At 36.9% G+C, this 27,797-nt stretch overlaps 1 protein-coding gene across 1 annotated transcript; it reads left to right on the forward strand.

Annotated features, from left to right (window-relative positions):
* Window positions 1-10: 10 nt before the first annotated feature.
* Window positions 11-27,475, forward strand: LOC131792847 (uncharacterized). The gene is made up of 34 exons (XM_059110259.2): window positions 11-219; window positions 360-463; window positions 1,775-1,963; window positions 2,479-2,525; window positions 3,388-3,560; window positions 4,074-4,205; window positions 4,743-4,818; window positions 5,325-5,410; window positions 5,529-5,588; window positions 5,853-5,941; window positions 6,624-6,769; window positions 7,936-8,119; window positions 12,364-12,456; window positions 12,868-13,000; window positions 13,492-13,568; window positions 13,942-14,068; window positions 14,213-14,305; window positions 14,570-14,669; window positions 15,141-15,214; window positions 15,665-15,792; window positions 16,412-16,527; window positions 16,701-16,813; window positions 17,150-17,297; window positions 17,883-17,933; window positions 18,175-18,299; window positions 18,547-18,626; window positions 19,022-19,094; window positions 19,367-19,537; window positions 20,021-20,173; window positions 20,579-20,696; window positions 20,823-20,890; window positions 20,986-23,000; window positions 25,454-25,605; window positions 26,524-27,475. The coding sequence occupies exons 1-32, from the start codon at window positions 118-120 to the stop codon at window positions 21,145-21,147; spliced, it is 3,591 nt and encodes a 1,196-aa protein (XP_058966242.2). The 5' UTR covers window positions 11-117; the 3' UTR covers window positions 21,148-23,000; window positions 25,454-25,605; window positions 26,524-27,475.
* The last annotated feature ends 322 nt before the right edge of the window (window positions 27,476-27,797 follow it).

The raw sequence follows: 27,797 nt of genomic DNA on the forward strand, positions 1-27,797 counted from the left end.
TCCTCCTCGACTCCGATCAGCTATGTTTCTTGTGTTTATGGCAATTCGTACAGTTGTAAACAACAGCTAAGAAACCTCCTAAAATGCAAAGAATTACGTCTCTGAGTTTGAGAAAGTATGGAAAGTGGGAAACCTAGCTTTAGTCGCAGTAGGGGAAGTAGAAACGTGGACAGCGAACAAGCGACTACAGAAGTTAATGGCGGCCGCGACAGAAACAGAGTGAGGAACTTTACTTTTTTTAAGCTTTGGTTTTAACTGAATACTTTGACCCAAAGACCATGTATACACTCTTGGTAAGGACATTGACTATAGCATGTCTCTGAAGTAGGAAAGTTGCCTTTTGTTTCGTGCTTTTTTAGGACGATGATGAACTTTCTGTACAAGGAAGTGAAAATGGTGGGTATCGTACACCCATTTTTGATGTTCCCGGGACTGCATCAACTAGATGGAGCTCACTATCCAGGTATAGTTTTAACAGAGTTATATAGAAGTTTCTTTTTTAATCTCTCAATCGGCTTGGAGTGCTCTAGCTAGCCTTAAGATGAGAGTGATATGTTCTACATGCACAGTGTAGGGCTAAAACTACAGAGTATTAACCCTTTAACTCCCAGAAGTGATTAAAATAAAACTTCTCCCTACAATATCCATACATTCTTCAGCAAACAGGTAATGAGAATATTTAAACTTATCAGGTAGAAGCTGCTATCTTGATCAAGCACTAAGTTCTCATAACTAATTTACAAGGAAATGTGGCAGTAGCAGCAGGAGAATTAACAATTAGATCTTGGGAGTTAAAGGGTTAAGGTCACAATTATGTACAGGGCTCCAACCTTTGCTTTTTCCAAAGATACTATTTGGTAACCTTAAGCCTTGAAAAGGTCCCTAAAAGAAAAAGAAAAAATGGCTAGGTGAAGAAGGTTTATGGAAGATCTCAAGACTCACAAGACTTAATACTTGAATGACCATAGCAAGAGAGGCATATTTCTATTGACAAAACTGATGGAGAATTATCAGTATTTGATGCATGTTTATTTCAATTTAACTTTGGACCATCAACAGGAAGTAAAATTTTAACTTGCGATCTGACCCCTGCACTCAGGTTGCTTTACCCTCATAAACTATCTTGTGATAGAGATCTGAAAGTTATAATTTAATTTAATGAGTGTTAAGTAATACAATCAGAATTCAATGCAGAATCCAGTTAAATCTAATTGTTTCAAGGGATTGTACTACCTGCTTAACCCTTTAAACCTTAACATGATCAGAATGCATGTTCTCCTTACTCTTCTCTTAAGATTTCTTAAGTTGCTGACAAGGAGAATTTTTTTAAGAAATTAAGTGCTTCTTTCATTGGTGATCATTTCCTTTATTCTTGTGACCTTAATTTGTGATTCAGGGGTGATATTTTAATGAGAATTTACATTCTTGTCACTCTCTGAGGTCAAAGGGTAATTTGTTAGTTCAGCTCAATATCAGTATCTGGGTAACTGCCCACCTACCCCTCCCCTAACCCAACATTAACCCTGACTTGTTATCAATTGACTGTTGTTGAGTTAGGGGAGGGGTAGGTAGGCAGTTGCCCAGATACTGATATTGACCCATTAGTTCCTTCTAATATGAAAGGGATTTGAGTTTAATTTGGCTGCTTGTGCTTTCAACACCAAGCTGAGCAAAGAAACCTACAAAATAGACCAGCCAGTCTCCAATATGTAATGTTTGTTGCTTTCTGAGATCACAATAATCAAAATATTCATTTGGACTCCACCTATCTTAGGAGTTCTTTAACTCTGTCCAGTACAACCACCAGTGGAAAAGGAAGAGATGTCATAATAAATGAGTACTACGATGAAACAGGTGTTGTAGCAGTCCTAGAATCCTGGATAAAACAGCTTATAAACAGGAAGGAATTACCTTACAACCCTTATCCAGAGTTGGTTTGGCAGGCAAGACAGTGTGCAGAGAGGTACATGAACTTATATCATTTCTATTGTTAAATTTCTCTTAGTTTTAACTCCTAAGATCCAAATGCCTTAACCTCCTGCTCATATCATCAAATTTCCCTTTTGCCTACTCCTGAGAATTTAGAATCATATTTAGTTGATAACATTTTCCATTTCTTTTATCTGTGAAAGAGGATATTTCGAGGAACAGCCAAAAAAGTGGACTATGGAACCTTTGATACAGAACTTTCACCAGCTTCAGTCAAATCCTCTCCTTGTAGAAAAATTATCATAATGTATAAACTGAGAAAAACATACATTGGTATACCCACGCATTGATTTTTGGTTGTTATCTCTTTACAATGTGTTTGCTTGATTTAGAACTAAGAGATTGGAGATTATTTAGTACAGATTGTTTCATAAAGTGTTACTGGCTTTTTTGAAATATTTTATTTTTCCCTTTTCTCATCTCTTTCTCTCACTTATCCACTGTAACATTTTGCTAAAAATGTTTCAAATTTCTATCAATTTCACATAGGTTTCAGTTGTTTGGAGAAGATAGCACTTCAATTCTTGAGAAGATAGGTATAAATTCCAAAATAAAGTACTTACCTCATTTAGTAATTCTTTAATATGTTATATTTCTTGTTTTTAATTTTAAAACATGATTGTCAGACAGTTAAGTATCTTAATGTATTTGCCACAGCCCTGTAAAATTAAAGTAAAGCCTTTGTACGGGCCCAAGTGGCCCATGGGTCCAGTGCTTAACTCCAGTTTTCTTAGCATGAAGAGGCTAGGAGTATTGCTACTCCCCCCTGGATGGGATGCTAGTCCATTGCAGGGTTACCCCCAGCACATTTGCTGGTACCCATTTGTACACCTGGGTGAAGAGAAGCACTGTGAGAGTAAAGTGTCTTACCTAAGAACACGACACAATGACCCCGGCCAGGGCTCGAACCTGGACCACCCGATCTGGAGTAGAGCGCACTAACCATGAGGCCACTGCGCCTCCCTCACAGCCCTGTACCTACCTTTAATGGAAAAAAGTACAAAAAATACCCTTATATGACTGGACAAAAACCCCCATGATGTGATGTGAGCTAAAAGAAGTAGAAAGAGAAAGAGTGGCAGTTGTTTGATAAAATGCTAATGCCTGGGTTAGGCAAGAACAGAAAGGAAACTGAAACTTTTGGCTTTTGGTTGATCATGAAGTACAGAAGTGGCTGGGCTTGATCCCTGTGTCATGACCCTAAGTCAAATATTTGCTGTATGGCCCTCGATCCTGCTCAAGGGATAAGTTGGTAAATCTTCTCATTGAAGAGAACTTTTCACTAGAAAGTACACCCTTATCTTGAGAGAATTAACAGCATAGAACTGAGAAAAGAGGCCTGATTGTAAATGTATTATGACTGATTTAGTTCATTCATTATCCAAATAATACCTCTAGGAAGTCAAGTATTCACAATAGGAGGTTACATTTCTCGCACCCAAGACAGTCCAGCTCATTGGGGTCTATCAGCTTTATTGCATGTTGTAAACACAGAGTTTCTTAGTCAGTTTGGCTATCTTTTATCAAGTATGAACTCTGATGTTTCTACAGAGGACTCCGAAGATTACTTGGTGAGTTTGAATCATGTTAACTTGTTGCTTGGACTAGATGAAAGGTGGGCAGTAGGGGTGTCTAAGGTCTTCTAAAGTCAAGCCAGCCCCCAAGTAAAATACTGTCCCCATAGCTAGGAAATCCTTGCAACCCAACCATTTGCTCCCATTCCAGAAACCTGGCAATGGTGATTAAAACAGCAGATGTTGCTGCAATTATCAAATTGAGCCTGCATTTGAGGGGCTGACCACTGGCCACATGAGCCTCTTAAGCTGATGGTGGTTATTAATTAACTAAATGAAATGCTGTGTTTACTTTTAACATTCTATTTGTAGATGAATGAGAATGATGCACTCTGAGTTGGTCATTCAGTTAGAGTACTCTAGGGAGGGAGGGAGGGATTAGCTTGATTGCAATGTTGTAATATTTTATGTTTTGAATGAGTATTCTTATGTTTTATCCAGTTTTTCTGATAATAATGCCCTCTAAAATGCAAATTATTTAAAAAGTACACTTAAGTATATTTTTACTAGTTTATTGTACAGAAACCCTTTCCAGTTCTGATTGGTCCTTGTGTGTTTGGTGGAAGCCTTTACCCTGTAAACAACACAGAGAGCATTGAAATTAGGATGGAATATGCCATCAGTGGCCCAGATATAGATCAGGTACATACTCTCTTTAGGTCTGTGGCAAGTGTCTGTCTATAGCTGTAGTAAAGCAAAAGAGCAACATGTGATATTGATTTTTAATTTTATACCAGTGTGTAAGAAGAACAAACTAGGCAATAGGCTTGTTCAAAAAACATTTTTAATGAACAACAGACTTCTATAAAATTTATATGTGGTCTCTCTTGAGGACAGCATACTTTGCTCTGGAAAAGTTGGTTGTGTAGAGCTAAGATCAATAAAACTACCCCAAACCTTTGAAAATTAAGAGATTATTTTAACTATGGGTAAGACAAGTCTGAGAGTGAAGGTTAAAGAAGGGAAAATCACAGAACTAATATTTTTGGTTTTAGAGACAAAAATTTTCTTTTTTGACAAAACTTAAGGTTATTGCACTTTCAGAAATAATTTGCATACTCAGTCAGTATCAACTTGTAAGAACTTTCCTAAATAATCCATTCGATCTCATTTGTTAATAGCCTGTTGCATGAAATATACAGCCTACTCTGGGTTTAATTTTTGTTATGCTGGTTGTAGGCTTCAGAAATATTTGCCAAAGCAGTGTTAACGGATCTCCAGAAGATGAGTGAAGCTGATACACACATTTTGCTGGGTGAGTATGATTTTTTCAATTCTATTTTTTACTTTCCTGTTGTGATATAATTTACACTCAGTCTGAAAGATTAGTACTGACAATAAAAAACAGTCAAAACTGTTTGTTACTTTGATCCACAGAGACTAGTTAGCAATTATTCATTGATTGAAAGTTTATTTTTGTCAATATACCAAAAAATGGTTGGGAATTAAATTGTTGAGGCACAATTTTGTCTCTTCAGCTGCTGGGAGGTAAATAGTACTTGCTAATCAAATTCCCAACTAGCCAATCTGTGCATACAAAAAGGGCTATTAACCTGTGTGATATACAGTATACTAATTTCAACTGTTGAAAATAGATTGAAACTGTTTTTAAGCTTCAACTTTACCCAGTGGCCTCAATCTTCAACCTCAAAATAATCATTCCCTGAATTGAAATTCACTCAAACTAAAGGCACATTTGGGTACTAATTAATTTTGGTGGTTATCCTACATGGTTTTTCACTGATTTTTCTCAAAATTTAGGTTTCACCATTCCAGTGGAAGATGCAAGAAATAGAGGGAAATGGATTGATGAATTTTGGACTTATCAAAATGTTGATGAAATAAAGGTGTATAACTATGATTGTTTTTTTCTAAATATATTATAAGTTCACCTATTTTTTTTAGTTTTTTGGCATCTTCTCCTCCTTGGAAGAAAACTTTATCAATTATTTTGTACATTATTAGGATCAGTTTTTGATGCTTGTCAAGTCTACTGCCTCTGCTCAGAAAGTTGCTGAAGCTCAGGTACAGTTTTTTATTGTGTTAGATTAGCTCCATGACAAACACTTCCTAGCATTTTTAACCTTCAAACATGAACTGCCAATCTTAAACCATCTCCCAAGAGCTATGTTACACAATATCTTGACATTTGCTGTTCTCAGTAACTCAGATAAAAACACACTAGCGAATATCACTGACAAGTCTTGTGAGAATTACTCTCAATATCAGACTACTTGATCAAAAATTGATTCTTGTTCTGTACATTCATAGAATTGGTTTTAATTACAGTGCATGTTCAGGATGCAACCTGAGAGACGAGTTTACAGAAGAGGATGTAAACAGTACAACTTGAATTTCATAAAGACAGAAGGAGAGAGGTAATCAATCAATTTGCAAAAAAAGAGTTGTTGGCTCTTTGCAGTTATTCTGGACTGGGTTCCTGACAAGAGGATGTATTGATTTTCGAAAGTGACCCCAAGTACTAGAGCAGTTTGAATTGAGTGTCAGATGAATCTAGTTGTGGAAGTGCTTTATACAATCTAAGCCTGTTAGCATTTCAATGACTTGTCATGATCAGCCAACTAAAACTACTTTGTACATGACTTTTGCATTTTGACTGACATTGCTATTCAACTGCATTGTCCTGATTTCATAAACAGTTGATATTGTTTTGGGAGGAAGGAGGGAGGGGATTAACTGGCCTCATTTGAAGTGCAGTGAAGAAACTAGAACGAGGATAGAGGATGCAGTTTGATTTACCCATTAAGCTTTATAATGGCCAATAAGTCCTTAAGACAGCAACTACACACTTCTCTCTACATGTCGGATACATACCTCATAGATGAAAAAGAGATAACCCCCCCAACAGCAAAGGACAACTAAACAAACTTTTTAAGAAGGAGAGGAGAGGGGGAAATTGATTAGGCTGCAAAGGATATGTTCTCTTAGCTACACACACTTTTGCAGAAGTGCCCCAAGACTTTTGTCTGAGGTAGAAACCATTAATTATTAATGGTGGGAAGTATTTTGGAGTGATAATACAATTTTTTTTGTTTGAAGGTCAAAGGCAATGTCTGTACATCCTTACCAGAGTGCATATCAAGGAGTCTTTTCTACTCGTTCCCATATTAAAGAGTACTTGTCTTGGTTTGCCGGTTGGGAAGAACCTCAGCAACAAAGTTTGGTTACACCGGCGTCTTTAGCGAGTAAGTACTTTATCTAATCATTGCTTCATGTTGGCGCTACAAGCTGCTAGTGTTTTGGATACCATGGCTAGAAAGAAGACAATTTGGTGACTTCATTAATTTGCAAAAAAAGCCACCAATTCTGCCACCTGAGTTTAGGGGTCATGTACGAAGCAAACATTCATTTTTGAGAAAGATTTTTTTCGTAACGCTGCTTTAGCACAGGGGAGACTTGAGAAAATCGATATTTCCTCTTAACTGCAATGTATACGCCCAGCCTCAACCAAGTCCCACGCTCGTGACGAGACGAAAAACGTCTTTCTCTACTTCTTTGCCGAGCGCAAAATCTACCATCTTTCCTATTCTATTTAGTAATATCTTTATTTACTCAATGTTACCGACTTAGAGTGATAGTTGACATGTCCAAAGGAGAACTGTATGGATTGTGAACTGTGATGGAGGAAGAAAGTTATCGTACTTATTCAGTATTGCAAAAAAACAAATTTAACTTTTCACACCCTAATAACATTATGTATATTCCCCATATCGTTCTCCGTACCTTTCCTGATACTGACAAGGATAATTGGATAGATGATCCAGATCTTCTTTCACTAGTGATCATATACTTTATTCTTACCGCCTTAATGTTTGATACAGTGGAGGGTAACCGGTCAAGTCGCCCGAGAGTCATCTCGCCCGAAGTCATGTCGCTCGAAACCTGAGTCATGTTGCCCGAAATTTTAGTAATGTCGCCTGAAAAGAAAAAATCAAGTCGCCCGAAGAGACAAATATTAAAAAGATCAGAATTTCAGACTGTGAATAGGCAATAAAGTTGAGAAATTTTCATCACTAAAGCGCTCTTTGTTTCCAACGACACCATGAAGATTCTAAACGCGTTTTTCGTCCCTAACAATAAAGGAAAACGTTGTTCATTTCCAAAAACAGAACGAAACGTTGTTCGTTTGGTATGTAATCATTTAGGAAAAAATTACGGGCAACATGACTCAGGTTTCGGGCGAGATGACTCTCGGGCGGCTTGACTGTAAGCCTAGTGGGGGCACTGTGAAGAGAAATTCGATGCTAGTCACTCTAGGGGCCACAGTGTTGATTAGTGCTGTTAAAAAGTTTGGGCCTATCTAGACTACAATTTCTTCCTTAAGTTGTTTGTACGTATATCTGTTGTCAAGGAATTCGGAGTCATGATACAGGAAGGTCAAGAAGAAATGGGTCAAGAAACACCTCCAATCTTCAGCCTCGATCCAGTGCTGTTACTAGGGTAGCAAGTCAGGCTGCATCACTCGTCTCAAGTGAAGGAGATGTCGGTCAGCCAGCTACCGGACCCTATGGTGATGAACCAGTAGGAGCTATTAAGTAAGAGAAATTACTTTCAACTCAAAATTTATCATAGAGGAGAAATATTATTCGTGTAGTTCTCACTAAATTGTGATTTCATATTTGATCAAAAACGATCTAAAGATGCGCAAGGTGCTAACATTAAAAGCTGATCAACTAAAATCTTAATATGTGCGAGATAAAATCTTAATATGTACGTAACAATCTGATCAACTTCAATGTAAAGATGCGCGAGATACTTACGTAACAATCTGATCAACTGCAATCTTAAAATGCGCGAGACGCTAACGTAACAATCTGATTAACTACAATCTTAAAATGCGAGAGATACTAAAGTAACAATCTGACCAACTACAATCTTAAAATGCACGAGATACTAACGTAACAATCTGATCAACAACACGCTTAAAATGCGCGAGATACTAACGTTACAATCTGATAAGCCAAAATCTTAAAATGCGCGAGATACTAACGTAACAATCTGATCAACTAAAATCTTCAAATGTGCCAGATACTAACGTAACATTCTGATCAACTACAATCTTAAAATGTGCGAGATACTAACGTAACAATCTGATCAACTGCATTCTTAAAATGCGCGAGATCCTAACGTAACAATCTGATCAACTACATTCTTAAAATACACGAGATACTAACATAACAATCTGATCAACTAAAATCTTAAAATGCGTGAGATACTAACGTAACAATCTGATCAACCACAATCTTAAAATGCGAGAGATACTAACGTAACAATCTGATCAACTAAATTCTTAAAATGCGCGAGATACTAACGTAACAATCTGATCAACTAAAATCTTCAAATGCGCGAGATACTAACGTAACAATCTGATCTTAAAATGCGCGAGATACTAACGTAACAATCTGATCAACTACAATCTTAAAATGCGCGAGATACTAACGTAACAATCTGATCAACTGCAATCTTAAAATGCGCGAGATGCAAACGTAACAATCTGATCAACTACAATCTTAAAATGCGAGAGATACTAACGTAACAATCTGATCAACTACAATCTTCAAATGCGTAAGATACTAACGTAACAATCTGTTCAACCACAATCTTAAAATGCGTGAGATACTAACGTAACGATCTGACCAACTACAATCTTAAAATGCGCGAGATGCTAACGTAACAATCTGATCAACTACAATCTTAAAATGCGAGAGATACTAACGTAACAATCTGATCAGCTAAAATGTTAAAATGCGCGAGATACTAACGTAACAATCTGATCAACTACAATCTTCAAATGTGCGAGATACTAACGTAACATTCTGATCAACTACAATCTTAAAATGCGCTAGATACGAACGTAACAATCTGATCAACTACAATCTTAAAATGCGCGAGATACTAACGTAACAATCTTATCAACTACAATCTTCAAATGCGCGAGATACTAACGTAACGATCTGACCAACTACAATCTTAAAATGCGCGGGATACTAACGTAACAATCTGATCAACTATAATCTTCAAATGCACGATACTGACGTAACAATCTGATCAACTACAATCTTAAAATGCGCGAGATACTAACGCAACAATCTGATCAACTACAATCTTAAATGCGCGAGATACTAACGTAACAATCTGATCAACTGCAATCTTAAAATGCGCGAGATGGTAACAAAACAATCTGATCAACTACAATCTTAAAGTGCGAGAGATACTAACGTAACAATCTGATCAACTACAATCTTAAAATGCGCAAGATACTAACGTAACAATCTGATCAACCACAACCTTAAAATGCGTGAGATACTAACGTAACGATCTGACCAACTACAATCTTAAAATGCGCGAGATACTAACGTAACGATTTGATCAACTACAATCTTAAAATGCGCAGGATACTAACGTAACGATCTGATCAACGACATTCTTAAAATGCATGAGATACTAACGTAACGATCTGATCAACTACAATCTTAAAATGCGCGAGATGCTAACGTAACAATCTGATCAACTACAATCTTAAAATGCGAGAGATACTGACGTAACAATCTGATCAACTAAAATCTTCAAATGCGCGAGATACTAACGTAACAATCTGATCAACTACAATCTTAAAATGCGCGAGATACTAACATAACATTCTGATCAACTACAATCTTAAAATGCGCGAGATACTAACGTAACAATCTTATCAACTACAATCTTAAAATGCGCGAGATACTAACGTAACAATCTGATCAACTACAATCTTAAAATGCGCGAAATACTAACGTAACAATCTGATCAACTACAATCTAAAAATGCGCGAGATCCTAACGTAACAATCTGATCAACTACAATCTTAAAATGCGCTAGATACGAACGTAACAATCTGATCAACTACAATCTTAAAATGCGCGAGATACTAACGTAACAATCTGATCAACTAAAATCTTAAAATGCGCGAGATGCTAACGTAACAATCTGTTCAACCACAATCTTAAAATGCGTGAGATACTAACGTAACGATCTGACCAACTACAATCTTAAAATGCGCGAGATGCTAACGTAACAATCTGATCAACTACAATCTTAAAATGCATGAGATACTATCGTAACGATCTGACCAACTACAATCTTAAATTGCGCGAGATGCTAACGTAACAATCTGATCAACTAAAATGTTAAAATGCGCGAGATACTAACGTAACAATCTGATCAACTACAATCTTCAAATGTGCGAGATACTAACGTGACATTCTGATCAACTACAATCTTAAAATGCGCTAGATACGAACGTAACAATCTGATCAACTACAATCTTAAAATGCGCGAGATGCTAACGTAACAATCTGATCAACTACAATCTTAAAATGCGAGAGATACTAACGTAACAATCTGATCAGCTAAAATGTTAAAATGCGCGAGATACTAACGTAACAATCTGATCAACCACAATCTTAAAATGCGTGAGATACTAACGTAACGATCTGACCAACTACAATCTTAAATTGCGCGAGATGCTAACGTAACAATCTGATCAACTACAATCTTAAAATGTGAGAGATACTAACGTAACAATCTGATCAACTAAAATGTTAAAATGCGCGAGATACTACCGTAACAATCTGATCAACTACAATCTTCAAATGTGCGAGATACTAACGTTACATTCTGATCAACTACAATCTTAAAATGCGCTAGATACGAACGTAACAATCTGATCAACTACAATCTTAAAATGCGCGAGATACTAACGTAACAATCTTATCAACTACAATCTTCAAATGCGCGAGATACTAACGTAACGATCTGACCAACTACAATCTTAAAATGCGCGGGATACTAACGTAACATTCTGATCAACTACAATCTTCAAATGCGCGATAGTGACGTATCAATCTGATCAATTACAATCTTAAAATGCGCGAGATACTAACGCAACAATCTGATCAAGTACAATCTTCAAATGCGTAACATACTAACGTAACAATCTGATTTACCACAATCTTAAAATGCGTGAGATACTAACGTAACGATCTGACCAACTACAATCTTAAAATGCGCGAGATGCTAACGTAACAATCTGTTCAACTACAATCTTCAAATGCGAGAGATACTCTAAATATGCTCGTTTTTCATCAAACTCACAACTTGTCACGTAACAAATTTGCTCATGTTGCGCGACAAGTTGAGGGTTTTTGTATCTCGTATTTCCCCGCCTTAACGTAACAATCTGATAAAGTAAACGGTTTGAGCCCGGGGGTACTTTTTGATGGTGAAGTTTGATCGTCCGTGTGGGTGTAGTCCTGAGAAGGACTGCTGTCTATAGTGGTGACTGACGTTTCGAAAACCTGAGCGGAAGTTTAAAGAGGCTTAAGATACTAATTTAACGATCTGATCGACTATAATCAAAAGATGTTTAAGATACTACCATAACAAACCCATTAACAATCATTTAAAGGGGCGCGTTTATTAACTCAGGAATACATTTTGAAACCAAGGTTTCTCTTGTTTTGACCCCATACACTGTGGTTGTCATACATTAACAATACGGTAAACAGTTTGAACCTGAGAACATTGGATCATTTTGTCGGATCATCCAGGTAAGTAAGCAGATTGTTGTCAGTAGTAGTGAATGACCTTTTAACATCCTTAGCAGAAGTCGCCATCAGATTCGAGCGAAGGATGTTCAACGGTCAATCATTACTACTAACAGCAATGCTTTCAGGACTACTCTTGCCTGGTTGATCAGACTACACGATGGAAGACATTAACAATCTAATCGATTGCTTTGCAGAACTTACCTTAATAACAAAATATTTGAGCTTGGAGACCGAACTGATTTCTTTAGAATGCTGCACTTGGTTATTCTCGAGATCCTTCTTAACAGGTTCGTATTTCTCAACCGTGCATGTTTCTTTGTACCAATGCAGTGCCATTGCTGTACCAATGTGTTAACTCCTTGGATTTTAGTTGTGACTCTCCCTTTATCTGTTATGTAAATTGGTGTAGAAAATTGGGGTGAAATATTACAACAAGACTGTGTAGAAGATGCACTGTTTTCTTTTTACCCTCATCACCGGTGCACTGAATAATGTATTAGCCCCTAAGGGTGACTAGCATCTAATTCTTCCTCACAATATCAGCCCTGAATCAAACATGGAGTGTAGAATGAAGGAAATAATCATCCTTTAAGGAAACTCTTCACCGTTATTTTACATTATTTTTATCATTTTCATTACTGTTGTTATTATTTTCATTACCAAGACGATGATAATTATCATTCTCAAATTTGTCTAAGGGAGGATGGTGAGAGCCAGGATTGTCTAGTGGAGGCCTACAGAATTCTGAGGAGCACAGCTTACCAACTTCACCTTGTGATGCAGCAAAACCAAGTGCTTCAAGATCTTGTGACCTTCTTTATTTCATGTGGGGTTAGTGGAGATTAATGTGTTTGTAGACTTGATCTTAACAATTTCAATTCAAGAAAGATTAAAATAAATTAATAAACACGATTGGCTTTCTAGCAGTATGCAGGATGCTTGAAACAGATTATCTAAGTAATCATTACTTTATCTTAAGCTCATTGTTAGAGCATTACCCCATAACATTTAATGATGTTAGATATTATTCCTTGTTGAGGACTCATTTTCCCCCTTGTCTTGTGCTTGTGACAAAATGAATTACATCTTTCATATTGGATGAGTGACCTCCAATTTAACATCTTGGATAATTTATTTATGCTGACAATGCACTTGACATTGCTGATTTAAAGAGTATGCTAAACACTTATTGGATAAGTATCAAGCATATGATCCAGCTTACCAGTGAGTTTCTCTGTAGCTAAGAAGGGAAAACAAAACAAATGATATCTTTCTTCAAATATTTTTTTTTCTTATAAGAACACTTCCTTTATCTCTTTTAGATGGGTGCATCAGACATTTTACAGACACATCTCATGGGCTACAGACATTCTTTGAAGGACTTCTTCTGTAATTCCCTGTGAGAACAAGATTTCGTTTTCATATTGATTTGTGTTTTTATTTGCAAATTCAGTCTTTTCCATGACTGAAATTGACAGAGCCCCTTTAACGGGATATGAGACCATCTTGGTAGCGCAATAGTGTGCATGGTTAGAGTGCTGGACCATGACGCCTTAAACTCCCAAGATTAGGTCGGTATTTCTCCCAAACGACCATTATATCAAGTGAAAATCCTTTAGCTGTAATAGAAGGTCGTCTGTTCTTATAATTCGTATGCCAGATAATATATTGGAATCTCGAGGAGAAGTTACATATTTGTCAGTTTTGGGAGAGGGTGGAGGGGTTGAGAGCACCTTGTACTGCTTGTAACGTGAAATGTTGTCTCACTGTAGGAAGGAGAAGAGCAAGGATTTTCTGTATTGTGGTAATAAACTGGTTAATATGCTGGATGCCATGACAGTTATAAATCCTCATTTGGAGGGGAAGACGAGTACTGGTAGCTTACCGCTTACTGCAGAGGTATATCTAATTTAATTTAGACTCTCTTCACTTCCAAGAGTGGCCTAAAGGGAATCTTAGAGACTGGGTTTCGTAGGTTCTCCCTGACGCTCTCGGGGCAGTATTTGAGTGAATTGTGAAGCAGTCTCTGTTGAATTCTTGTAGGTCAGTAGAGGACTAGAAGTGATTAACAGATATTGTGAGACAGTTTTCCTTGGCTTGATAGACAATACTTTGTCCTGCTGTTCCTCTCTTGTGGTATGTTAGATGGAATTGTTATTTGATATATTTAGTTATTTTGAATTGTTGTAACCTTACCGTGTTTAAACGGCTGTGAATATATGAAAGTCATATATTTGAACTGCGGATAAAGACGTGAATATGAAAGCGATCTTCGATCTTACTGTGTTTATTGGTCATAACTTATTTGTTCATTTGTCTTTGAAAACATTTCACATAGTTCCTGAATGGCAGTAACTGAACCCAAGGTTTTGATGAAACACATTATTTTCTCTTTTTTAGAAATATTTTCCTCCTGTGAAGAAAAACAACTCTCTCATCGTACAGCACAGTTTTGGACATGGAGCTGAAAGAGCGGACATAATCACCCACGATAAGCTTGGTACGCTGTTAAACGTGTATACTATTTAGAACGCTTTTCGATTGAGTGTCTTAAAACCAAAAGCAAAGTAGTCACAACGACGGTCCAATCAGAAGAAAGAAAAATACGTGTAAGAGTCATGCAGTAAGTAAAAACAACCAAACTTCCTGAAGCGCGGGAAAACGCGGGCGACCGATTCGTGATTGATTTTAGTTTTTCATCTGATTGGTTCAGAGAATGGCGCGGTTTTTTTTCTGCACAAATCATAGAGCGAAGTAAAGCAAACCAACGTAATATCGGATAATTTTCGAAACTAAAAGGAAAATTGCTCTTACTATCAATTGTCAAAAGTTATCTAAGATGGCATTTGCTTTTCTTTGCTTCGCTGGTATCGTTTTGGAAAACTCTCTTTTACGTACCTATAAAGAAGGACAAGATAATCTCTGGTTTTAAGTTAATTCTGACTTAATAATTTAGTTTCTAATCTTTCAGTGTTGTTTGTGGAAGAACAGGCTAAAACTATCGCTGCACCCGCTGTCATTGCAAAGGAAACTGTTTTGATGCAGGTAAACGGATTTGCCAATGTTAACGTACATCAGTTCTAGGTTCGTCACTTCCAACCCACGCCAATTTTTTTCCATCCTTTGTCAATCTTTCAATCATCTGTGATTCTGTTTAGTTCACTCTTTCCTCTTGGAAGTTTTCTTCCACTCTTGCTTAATACTATCATTATTTTTTTTTTTTAAGAATTCCTTCTGGTAAAGGAATTTTGTGTAATGTATAGACAGCTCACAATGTCCATGGTCCAAAGTAAAGCAAAATAGAAAAAAAAACTCTAAGAAGAAGAAGTCGTAAACCTTAGAGGAACAGGAATGGCTAAAGATGGAGACATCTAATACTTCTTGAAAATGAAGACCTTGAAAAATTTGATTTACATTTTTCATAGTACACAAACCATTAGGTAGCTTCTTTAAAGATCACGTTTTAAATAAGAATTCTACCCTTGATTATTTTAGTACCTTGTTGAATCGAAGCTTGATCAAGTGTTCCACGAGTTTTTAGTTGACCTCGTGACCGACGAGGAGTTCATCCCTCCAAATCCTTACCCTAGATTGACATCTGAACTCTCCGTGGCTGCCATGAAGTAAGATAACAGATAGCTTAACCTTTTTTATTCTAGTAGTGACTAACATCTAATTTCTCCTTACGGTACCAAGGAATCAAACAGCAAGGTCGTTAGAATAGAGCGAGTGACACTGCAATCAGTGATTGGTGATGTTTTTTGATCTGATCGGTCGAGAAAGAGGCGAGAGTTTTCTGAACCAATCACAGCAAAGCAAAGTAATCACAGCAAAGCAAAATCAAAACAACTTCGGATTCTAGAATAGAGGAAATGATCCGCATCTAAAAAATTCTCGATTGTTGAACAAATTATCCTTGTTATTGTCATAACAAATGTTGAGAGAAGAGTACAGAGCATACAAATACTAATGTTAGGTTGAAACGTGGTAAAAGCGAGTGTCACTGAAATTAGTGATTGGTGATATTTTTTAATCTGATTGGTCGAGAGAGAGGCGCGAGTTTTCTGAGCCAATCACAGCAAAGCAAAGTAATCACAGTAAAGCAAAATCAAAACAATTTCGGATTACTTTAGAGACTCACTTGAAAATTGTTCTAGTCAGGTGTATAAATAAGGGAAAGCTCCGTTTGTACCAGCCTGGCTCATTTTGCATCATCCTCTGACAGTCTTTGCTCTGCTGCAGAATGGACCTGTTTGGAGAGAAACCTGCAAAGCTGTTGTCCAAACTTGTGACAACTTCTGTTCAACCTATCGATGTAGACAACTTTGTGTATCATATTCCTGGCATTGAAGCATATGGTGAGTGATTAGTGTTATTTTCATCTTTTCAAAAACTAATTCAGACTCTTCCCCCACCCGCTCCTCTTACTTCTCACATACAGAACTCCTTTACCACTTCGGTTTTTTTGTTGTGGATGGTATTGTTGTTATTGTTTATATTGTTTTATTAACGTGCCATTATTGGCCAACAGGCTCGGTAAGTGCGATAGCAGCGCTGGATGGGAGACATTATAACACCCTTCGTTCCAGACTGCACAGTGTTGCCAACAAAGTCAGCACAAGAATCACGGTTGCAGGTTTTTCGGTAAGTTTACTTATGCTTCCGGTTCTGGCTGAGCAGTTGTTTTGGACTATTTGAGTTATTGAATATTTCTGGTTAACTGAATACCTAGATTAAGAGTAACTTGAATGTTGGTGGCATATTTTTGTTATTGGACGATTTAGTGCATTTAAAAAGGCATGTGAAGGTTGTTTTCATTAATACCAGCTTACTTGCATTCAATGTAAAACATTTACATCATACTGACACGAGCTGCCGAGTAAGAGGCGTATGGAAATATAACAGCCTGGTAAACTTAACTGTTTAAATTATAAAGTTCGATTGATTTAAATTTTTTCACTACTAAATTCATTTTTCTAGACTGTTGTTGACCTGGGTGTGTGTGGTTTTAGCCCCATCTATGGTCGTATGATGCCATATTTACACGATGTGGACCTTGAGGAGCATTATTTTGTTCAAGGTCCAAGTAACAGGAAGGCAGAAGCCATACAACACTTCGCTAAACTTGGTGAGACGAAATCCTTACTAACTTCTCTGCAGTTTCATATAAAGTGCATTTCGATTGAGTGTCAGTAAGCTAAGATCAAAGAAATCAACCCAGGTAACCATAGGAAAGGAAAATATAACTAGGAGTCGTTTAGTAAATAGAAGCAAACGGCTTTAAAACGCCAGTGACCCAGTCGCGACTAGTATTCACTTTTAATCTGATTGTTTGAGAAGGTGGCGCGAGTTTTGTAGACCAATCACAGAGCTAAGGAAAGCAAAAGGAGAGGAGTCTGTCGAGTAATCCTGGAAAATTACTCTTATAAGAGAAAGGCTGTGAACTCGACAACCACGTTTATACTGGAAAATTTTCAGGTTGAAACTTTTGATAAGATTTTCCTTGAAAGGTCCCTTTGTCCAAACCTGACGTGCCACTTTTTATTTTTAACACAGCGCATGTGAACGGTTATGCTGTCGTGTGCTCCAAGTGAGACAGGGTGACAGTCAGCAGCAGTGGGATTTTGTGAGAGAAAAAGAAAATGAGTGAAAGGTCCTAGTCCAGTTTACTACTCGCTCAACTAAACTTTGCGTGCTTTTTTTGCTTTTGTAGTATACGAGCATCTTGTGGACTTCAGTGAAAAGGAAGATGTTCTCTTTCTTGGTAAGCAACAGTCTTTTTTTGAAAAATATCGTGAGCAGGCTGTTCGATTAGGGTACTTCGAATCAACGAGATGGTGTGTGTTAAGTATGAAGGGTAGTGCTTCTTGCCTTAGCAATCTAACCCAGTCTTTAAGATCGTGGGGCTCAAAGATTTTTCTCTCAACAACAGTTTGATTGACTCTTTTGCACGACATGGATGACTGCTTGTAGTTCTGATTTTTGATAATTGATGTTTTTTGAAGGTTTTTTCCTCGGTGGAGAAACTCTGAGGCGAAGTCTTCACGACATTGTTCCTCCTCAAAGAAAGAAAGCTTTCCTCTTACAGTTGATTTCCACTGTAAAATCCAAACAGTCTCTGTATTTGAGAGTATGTATCCAAACTTTATATTCTGTCTTTGTTTTCCTTGTACCTCTGTCATCTTAGCTTGCGCAGCTGGCGGTCTTGTGTGCGCTTTGACGGGCTAAGCAGCGGAGCCTTGGACGCTTCGCCTTTAGTTTGCACACTTTCGTCGCTCATGGCTATTTGAGAAACGCTTACTAAACTGTCCGTAGGTTCTTGTCATGTTCGAACTACAGGGATATGCAACATTGAATTCTAACAACTGTGTTTACAGGTGTATGTTGCCTTTGATTGGCGGCTTGTCATGGTGAAGAAGTCTTTTTGCCTGCACTTTTTGCAAGGACAAGAACAAGGGTGAGCCAACTAGCCTGTCCCGTATGGTGTATGGGTGTATATTGCTAAACTAGTCCTCAAAGCATTGTGTTGCTTAGCAACATCTCGATCTTAAACCGTAAACTCTGTGGGGTTACGTTAGTATTAGTTCTACTTCCTTCACGCTTGGAATTTATTTCGTCGATGTTAACTGTCCGCTTTGATTTTTCGAATGAAACTGTCTCCCAAGTGACAAAATTGAGCGTAAAGTTGACGCCAAAATCGGGACTAGCTCTATCGTGATTTAAACAACGTGGCCCTTATTTACAGTAGATGACCGGTTGAATTTATTTTGTAATATCCAGGAAATTGAATTCTTTTGTTTCTGTTACTGTATCACTTTTTATTTCAGTTTATTTTTGACACTATCGTTTCAGTTACGAGCGGTTTTATAACTCAAACAGCAATCCACTGGCGTTTTATCAAATAGTCTTCTCAAGACAGGATGCGGTAAGTTACAAACAGTACGAGAAAATACGGCCAGACAGCAAATGATAAATGAAAAAGTGATTAAATAAAATAAAATGAAATAAAATTATTAAAATAATGCGCGGAACCGAGTTTTCACGAAATTTGAACTGAAATGCGTTATTCATCAGTGGGTGTAGTTTCCCGCATGCAAAAAAAACAGTAGGGGGTGCATGTTGATGATGCATGGTTAGCATTGATAGAGGTACTCCGCTGAGGTTTGAACTCAACATCAACATTGACTGTTATTATAGGCGTCGTTATACACACGATGCTGTGGACCCAAGGACCGCACGGACCCATGCAAAGGAGAGAATCTGGTACTTAGTTTAGTTCACGTGGATCACTACATAGAGCGAGCTAAGGAAGAAGATGACTTATTGGCTGTTTATCGGTGGCTCATGGTGAAGTCGCTTATGAACCAGGTGAATAGAACTTCTGAAAATTTGAAATTTAGTCCAATGTAATCTGGAAAAAACGTTGGATGTTCGTTGCTTCGTTCCTTGTGTTTGATCTCGAAAACTCGCGCCAACCCCCGCGACCACTCAAAGGCAAAACGTCGCTCTTTGATTGGTCGAGAAAATTCTCTCTTAAACCTTTCAACCAATCAGAATCACGTGAGACGTAAACCATTCGCGCCTCAGGCTGTTTACCTGTTTTTACTCTGAGTACTCATTGATTCCCTGTAAAAATGTCTTTTCTTCCGAATGTAACTTGTGATAACCTTGGTTTTGGTTTTACATCACTCAGTTGAAAAGCGCTCTGTTCCCTTAATAGAGGTAATTTTCTCATGAATGGCCAACAAATGAAAACCACGATACTTAGATTTTGATTCCGTTGTTTGGGAAGCCCTCTAGGCCAGTCGGTATGATATGGTATAGTGAGTGAGTGTTTTGATGTTTTCACAGCACCAGTCGTATCTTGTAGAAGCATGGCGCATGTTCCATAGTGTGGCCTCCCAACTTGAGTACTTATGTACTGTCAATAGGACACTACAGAGCCTCGTAAATGAGGAAGTCAGCAGAGCATTCAGACCGGTGTTGGACGACGATGAGAGAACGGTAGGAGACACTTCATATCTGGCAAATTGCGAGCAGCCGTTTTCTTTTTTTTAAGGAACGCGAGAGTGTTGTTGCGCTGCTACACTCTCGCAAAAAGAACGCTGATCGCAGGTTATACGATAGAAAGACGATAAAAAAACGGAAGGAGACACGTCATGAAAAACTGCTGATTTTTACAGTAACGAGGAAAATTACTTCTGGAATGTAATTTTTTTCGTTACAAAGTAGTGATGATAAAAAAATGTTTTTATGTTAGGGTGGATGGTAGTCTTCATCCTTATAGGATAGCTACAACAAGAAAAACAATAACAAAAGTCTGTAATTGTTCTCTTTCTTGGCCGCCCACACCTAAAAATAAGTTGAACAGGTCAACTCTCATTGATTCTTTTCTTGGTTTTCCTAAAGTCACTTCTTGATGCCTCAGCTTTAAGTACCATGGTTACCGCGTATGGTGATAAACTGGAGCGGGTGTTATCCCTCGGGATAGCCCTAACGCCGAGTGGATTTTTGCCGCGCTTACAAGGTATTGAAGCAATCTAACTCGCCTTTATTTTCCGTTGTCAGATTAATAGGGTATTTTTCCGATGGTTCTTGCTTTTAGTTCGTTTAGATATTTAAAAAGTGAAATCACCTTCTCGTTTCTTTGCAGACAAAATCCGTCTAATGACTTCAACAGATCCAGTCTCTCGCAGATTAAATTTACTTATTTCGACTGAAGTAAGTAAGACACCTCACCTGATTATTTAACTGTTCATTTTGCTTCGTTAGGTTATTCGTTCTGTTCGTAACTGACGTGTTCTGTGTGTCTACAGACGCCGGTTATTCTACAAGAAATCAATGATCTGTTGCAGCCATTGTTGGATGCCGCTGCCCACAGTGTTCACCTAGCCTGTCCCGAGATTCATCACGCGTTGAAGTCCGTTGAGGTTGACGTGACGGGCCGAAACTCCCGTATGTTAGCTGAACAAAAGTGAAAAAAACGACTTTCAGTTCTGATGACCTCTTGGAATCCTTTCATGCCTAAAGTGTTACGAAATAATTTATTTTTGAACACGCTTCTTAATAGAGCGCGACAACTTTCACGAAAGTTCGCCCTGGATGGTTTCAGTTTATAAAGGAAATTCAGGGATGCGTTTCCGAAAGAAAATCTAAATTAACCATCCGAGTGTTAACCCTTTACACCCTAACATCAGTATGCATATTCTCCATACTCTTCTCTGTGGAACACTAGTGGCCGAATTTAGACTTTGGACACAAATGGACGATTTTGGATTTTAGACAGTAGTGGCCGATTTTGGATTTGGTCTCTAGTGGCCAATTTTGGATACTGTACCCTGGACGTCGATTTTGGATTTTGGACCTCAGTGGCCGATTTGGATTTTGGACACTTGTGGTCGATTTTGAATTTTGAACGCTAGTAGCCGATTTTGGATTTTGTACAAAAATGACCAATTTTGGATTCAGGACAGTAGTGGTCGATTCCGGATTTTGGACCTCAGTGGCCGATTTCGGATTTTGGACATTAGTGGCCGATTTTGAATTTTAGACGCTAGTAGCCGATTTTGGATTTTGTACAAAAATGACTGATTTTGGATTTAGGACATTAGTGGCCGATTTTGAATTTTAGACGCTAGTAGCCGATTTTGGATTTTGTACAAAAATGACCGATTTTGGATTTAGGACATTAGTGGCCGATTTTGAATTTTAGACGCTAGTAGCCGATTTTGGATTTTGTACAAAAATGACCGATTTTGGATTTAGGACAGTAGTGGTCGATTTTGAATTTTAGACGCTAGTAGCCGATTTTGGATTTTGTACAAAAATGACCGATTTTGGATTTAGGACATTAGTGGCCGATTTTGAATTTTAGACGCTAGTAGCCGATTTTGGATTTTGTACAAAAATGACCGATTTTGGATTTAGGACATTAGTGGCCGATTTTGAATTTTAGACGCTAGTAGCCGATTTTGGATTTTGTACAAAAATGACCGATTTTGGATTTAGGACAGTAGTGGTCGATTTTGAATTTTAGACGCTAGTAGCCGATTTTGGATTTTGTACAAAAATGACCGATTTTGGATTTAGGACATTAGTGGCCGATTTTGAATTTTAGACTCTAGTAGCCGATTTTGGATTTTGTACAAAAATGACCGATTTTGGATTTTGGACAGTAGTGGTCGATTCCGGATTTTGGACACTAGTGGCCGATTTTGAATTCTGGACATTAGTGGCCCATTTTGAATTTTGGACACTAGTGGCTGATTTGAAGTTTCGGACACTAGTGGTCGATGTTGGATTTTGGGCAGTAATGGCCTATTTTGGATTTTGGCCACTAGTGGCCGATTATTTGCAAATTATAGTTAAAAGACGACGGAAACTTTTGAAGCACTCAGAATACTTTTTTTTATTGTGTTCATTCTTAGTAATCATTGTTCACGCTCAGTTTTCTGTTCATCCTTTCTGTTTTTCAAATGTATCAAACTAATAATTTGTTGTCAGTTTTAAGTAGACAAAAATCTTCCAAATGTCATCAAATAAAGACGGTCAAAGCCCGAAGTTTGATTTGCATTGCAAATTTTTTCAACGCCCTCATTTTATATTCAACGTTGTCCAACGTTACTACACGAGGAGTCGAAACTTTGGCTTCTCCTGGAAAAAGGTCTCTAACTATCGGCTTATGTCGAAAAAATTGTCGCCACAAGAGTCTTAGACGTAAAGGACTGTCATTGGAACTTCAGTGTCCTCCTCATCAAAAATGTTTGGTCTACGTATGGGTTTGGAGAAAGCAATGGCGACGTCTTTGAGGCGCACATGGACGACTGCTACGGTATGTATCACGCTATCCGTTTTATTGCGTATTTTGAATATCATTGAGGTAGATATCACAGAAAACAGCAAGCAAAGTTGATTTGCACGTAATTGTGTGTTGAGTACATTGGCTTTGAGGTCTTACTCATTTGATTGGCATTTTAAGCGTGCGTGATAATTGTAACTTTACAGGCGAGTTTTGCCCTTGAACTTGGTTGAGTTGTTATTTGAGTTGTTAGTTTAGAAGTCCAGCTCAGAAGTAAACTAAGAGGCCAAACACAAACCCCTCGCACCAAGCCATCGGAAACATAGAATGAATGTTGTCATGCATTGAAATATGAAATATTACAAAAGCTAGGCTAATTTAGATTTTGTGAAAGTCTCAAGTCGTGATGTTCACCGATTGTATTCCTAATTGAGGGAATTTTTTAATAAGTTGTCGAAAGTCATCCGAAATTGCGTTTAATCGGGAACCAAAGAGGAGAATTTTTAACGGCTTGATTCGATAGTTTCTTTCTCACAACTCCTATTTTCCGTTGTTTCTTTTGTACAAAATAATTTGTGCTAAGCTCAAAATACAATTAAATCGGGAAAATATTGGAAACTTGAAGTAAGCGGTTGATGGAGTGACATAAAAAACTCACATTGGCCAATGCCTGTTATCTTTTACTTAGCAGCCGACAATGTACAGTATATCCTCTCAAGGCTGTAGCTATCATTATCAATCAGATAATTAAGATAAGTCTTTTTATCTTCTGGGTACCATATCTATGTGTGACAAGCCAAAGGCTTTATTAAATGCTGTTTTAAAAAGGGAGGTAATCATTCCACAGTGATGCATAACATTTCACAGGTAGCATTTGAGTGAAAAAAAGAAAAAAACCAGAGAATTTTTGATTATCAATCTATACAGTTAACATTTTGTCGTAAAAAATGAGAAAAAGTCTGGAGAATTGATACAACTTCCTTTTCTGTGAACGTTCTGAGCTCTCCTTATGACCATACACTTTGTCCAAACAAATTAGCCTCTAGTTTTAGAGTTATTTTGCCTTCAATAAAATTAATTATAAAAATGTACTATGCATGACTTGTTCACAATTTTTCTAAAGATTATTGATATTTTAAGGATTCAAAAACCGGCTACAGAATAAATGCTTTGGATTTGTCTGGTTTTTTTGGGCCAAAACTAATCAGTGACGCCAATAAATGGGAATTTTTCAATCAGTCGTCGAAAGTAATCCGGAAATGAATTTCATCGGAAACTGACGAGGACGATTTGAAATGGCTGTGCCGGCTAGTTTTCTTTTTCATGACTCTAATCTTTCGTTGTTTAGCCCGCAGATTCTTCCGTACAAAATAATGTGTAGATTACTAGATTGAAATAAAAAAATACATAAATTTAATTTGTTTTCTTTTTTTTTGTCTCTTTGATCAAGCTGATTTCTCGTCAGGTTTAGAGGAATATGCATAAGATATTGTCTCACTGGCTTAGTGATCTGAATAGTTTTGGTAGGGGCTGGTTTGTCCACTATGCAAAAAAAAAAAACCACAACACAACACAACACACAAAACAAAAAAACAAAACAAAGAAAAAGAGAAAAAGATCAAATTTTCATTTTAATGAGAAGTTTTCTCTCCAAGAAAGACATTCCTGTTTTCTATGAACTGACGTCAATACATAGAAATGGTTTTGTTTATTTTGAAAAGTGATCAATTTTTAATTTCTCCTCGTAATTTCAAAACAAAGTCAAGTGTACCAGGCAGGAGAATATAGGAAACAATCAAGTTGAATTGATCAAGTTAAATAAAATGTTAGGTCATTCACCAGTATGACGGGAACGAACAAATAATATCATATGTAAAGTGAAGTTAACAAAAAAAAGTTAAGAATTTATCACGAATAAATCGTTTGGCCATCAGCGAGAAGATTCCAGGACGTATTATTAATTACTTCTGGATTTGATGCTATTTATTTCAATTTACAAGATAACTTTTGAACATAATGTTCTTTGTTAGTTTCGAGATTGAATGAACTTTAATTTGCTGCGGAATGATGCAAAAAAAACAAAAAAAACAAAAAAAAACACCAATTAGCTTTGACGGTTATCCTTTAGGGTTAGAGCTTTGACAGCTTTGCCTTGACTTGACTAACTTGACTAACCTGATACATTAAAACTACCTTTAAAAGTCTTTGAATATAGATCATGTTAATGGTGTGAGTGTGTGTGAATGTGTCGTGTATGTATGCAGATGTCTACATTTTACATGTAACATCACAAGACTAGTATTTAGCTAGGAAATTAAGCGGTTTACCTAGACTCTGGGCTGTTCCACCTAACACTGTAGATGCATGTCTACATTTAATTTTATTTCCTATATATATATCTATAGGAATTACATTTAGCTAAATATAATTGGTCGTATGCAACATGACGTTACAGTGATCAATAACTATATTTCTTTTTTTAAAAGGTTTTGGACATCACGGAAAAGAAAACTAGAGATAACGAAGCATCAAAATCCTATAACGAGGACAGAAGAAGACGTGGAGATAGACATAGAACTGATACAATTGAATTACAATCACTACAAGATCATTTCTGAAAAAAAAACAAAAAAACAAAGTAAGTTACCATTTTACGATACCTAAATGAAATAGAAATATTGATTCATGATTGTCTTCATATCTAAACGATTCAAGCCGAACATCTTCTGCCTAGACGAGCTTTATTCGTTCGTTAATTTTTAATGATCAAAACAACATTGTTTATTGCCGATAGAAGGTCGTTTAGATTACAAATTCCTTTGTAATACCATCGTGCGGGCGTGAATATGTCACCAACAAATTTGAATCACAAATTTGATCGAGAAAATAATAAGACTCACAGTTGAAGACAGAGACAGAAACTTGAAAGTTAAGCGTACAGAAGCTTCTGTATAAAGAATTGGAGGTTTTGTTGACGATCAAGGCTAAATCTTTCAAAATTAAGCTGCATTTAACGGCAAATACATGTGCGTTCACTTAAATAGAAGTGTGATCTGAATGCAGGTTCGTTTACTAATAAATATTTGAAGACAAGTTCGGGAGTTTTACGTTTGTTTATTCCTTAATGAACCCCAAACAACTTTTTTTTCCCATCAAGTTCTTTGAAAGAATAGAAAGAAATAACTCTGAAGCAAAATTGTTTGCAATTTCATTTAAGTAATACGTCCAGAATTATGTTGTGAAGAATTTCGAAATTGGTTTACAAGCGACCAAATTGAAGTTTCGTGTAACACTAATTCGCAACTTGTTTGGTAAACAAGGATGGCGTACAATTTAAACCAAAGGGTTTAATTTTCAGCGTATCTAAAATTGCACGTAACACTATGTTGATTAAGTCTGATGTTCGATCGAAACAGAAGCAGAATTTTGTGAATTTATGTACTCAGATATATCATTTAAGTTGCATTCACATGACTGAAGTTTTCATATGTTTGTTCAACTCGCTATGGAAATGTTAAGAGTAAAAATTAATTTTCTTTCTATCATTTTGTCACAGCTCGTTGGAAGATGTTTGATGTCAAGACTCAAAGAATTAAAGACAATAATTCAAGCAAAAGTCAAGTTAACAGCCAAGGTAGAAACCAAAGTTAACTAGTTTCTCCTTCAGGCAAGATAATTCGAAACGAATGGGCAGAAAAGAGATTTTCTAGGTTAATTTTTCAAGGTACCTGCGAACGGTAACAATCTTGAAGAGAACAGAACAGTACTCGCAGTAAAGAAATTGACAAGATTTCATTTTGATAGTCGACGCTAAAAATTTCAGATTTTCTTCATTTAGTTAAGTCACTTTGTCAAGTTGAGCTTATTTCAAAACCAAAAACTTCTGCTTACGTTTGACCTTGGTAGCGCCTAATCAAACATTATTTTTCCCGCCAAAAAACTTAGAAAAATACGGGCGCTTTAAATACGCATGCGTCTTTTTTTCTTTTAAAACCCTGCAAGTATCATCCATTTAAATCGTTGCAATTTTCCCGCCAAAAAACTTAGAAAAATACGGGCGCCCAAAATACGCATGCGCCGTTTTTTTTTTTTTTAATTTTCCCTTACTATATAATAAAAATAAAGTTTATCTTCAAGTTGTCTGAAGTCTATTTATTCATCTATATACTGAATAAACACTGCAATGTTGTTCGCTTATATTGTGATCTTTATTTTCCCACAAGTCAAACAACCATCAATACAAATCTTTATTCTCTTTATATATTCTATAATTAGTTAAGTGAATTCCCATTAAATTATCAAAAGCGTCAAGATATATACTAAGACTTTTGGCGGGAAAATTTGAGAGAATTTGCACAGAGTTTCCCCTTACAACATTTCTCACAAAATATTCAAAATAGCTTCCCTTAAAATTTTTCGCCAAATATCTATGAACAGTGCCTTGTGCAAAGAGATTTCCAAAACAAATTTTGAACGGCTTATTGCTCTGATTTAATTGGACAAAATTTGAATTACTTCTTGAAATAAAGTTAAATTTCAAACGATTCTCTTAGGGTTGAAATTGGATCTTTGAAGTTTTTGCACAAGGTACATGTAAACAACTTGGCAAGCTATATTTCTATACTAAAACTAAAACAAGGTTACGCTAACTTTGCCACGTTGCATTTAACAAGACCTTTTCCAGCTTTCGATTTCTCTGTTCACAAAATTTTAATGCATAGAAGGAATTTAATGCCAAACTGATAACAATTGTAACGAAATTAAATTCTCATACATACATACATACGTTTATTGACCACTTCCCCAAAGGGGCTTTTCAGTGCCAATTCT

The sequence above is a fragment of the Pocillopora verrucosa genome, chromosome 2 (assembly GCF_036669915.1).
Source record: "Pocillopora verrucosa isolate sample1 chromosome 2, ASM3666991v2, whole genome shotgun sequence".
Taxonomy (NCBI): domain Eukaryota; kingdom Metazoa; phylum Cnidaria; class Anthozoa; order Scleractinia; family Pocilloporidae; genus Pocillopora; species Pocillopora verrucosa.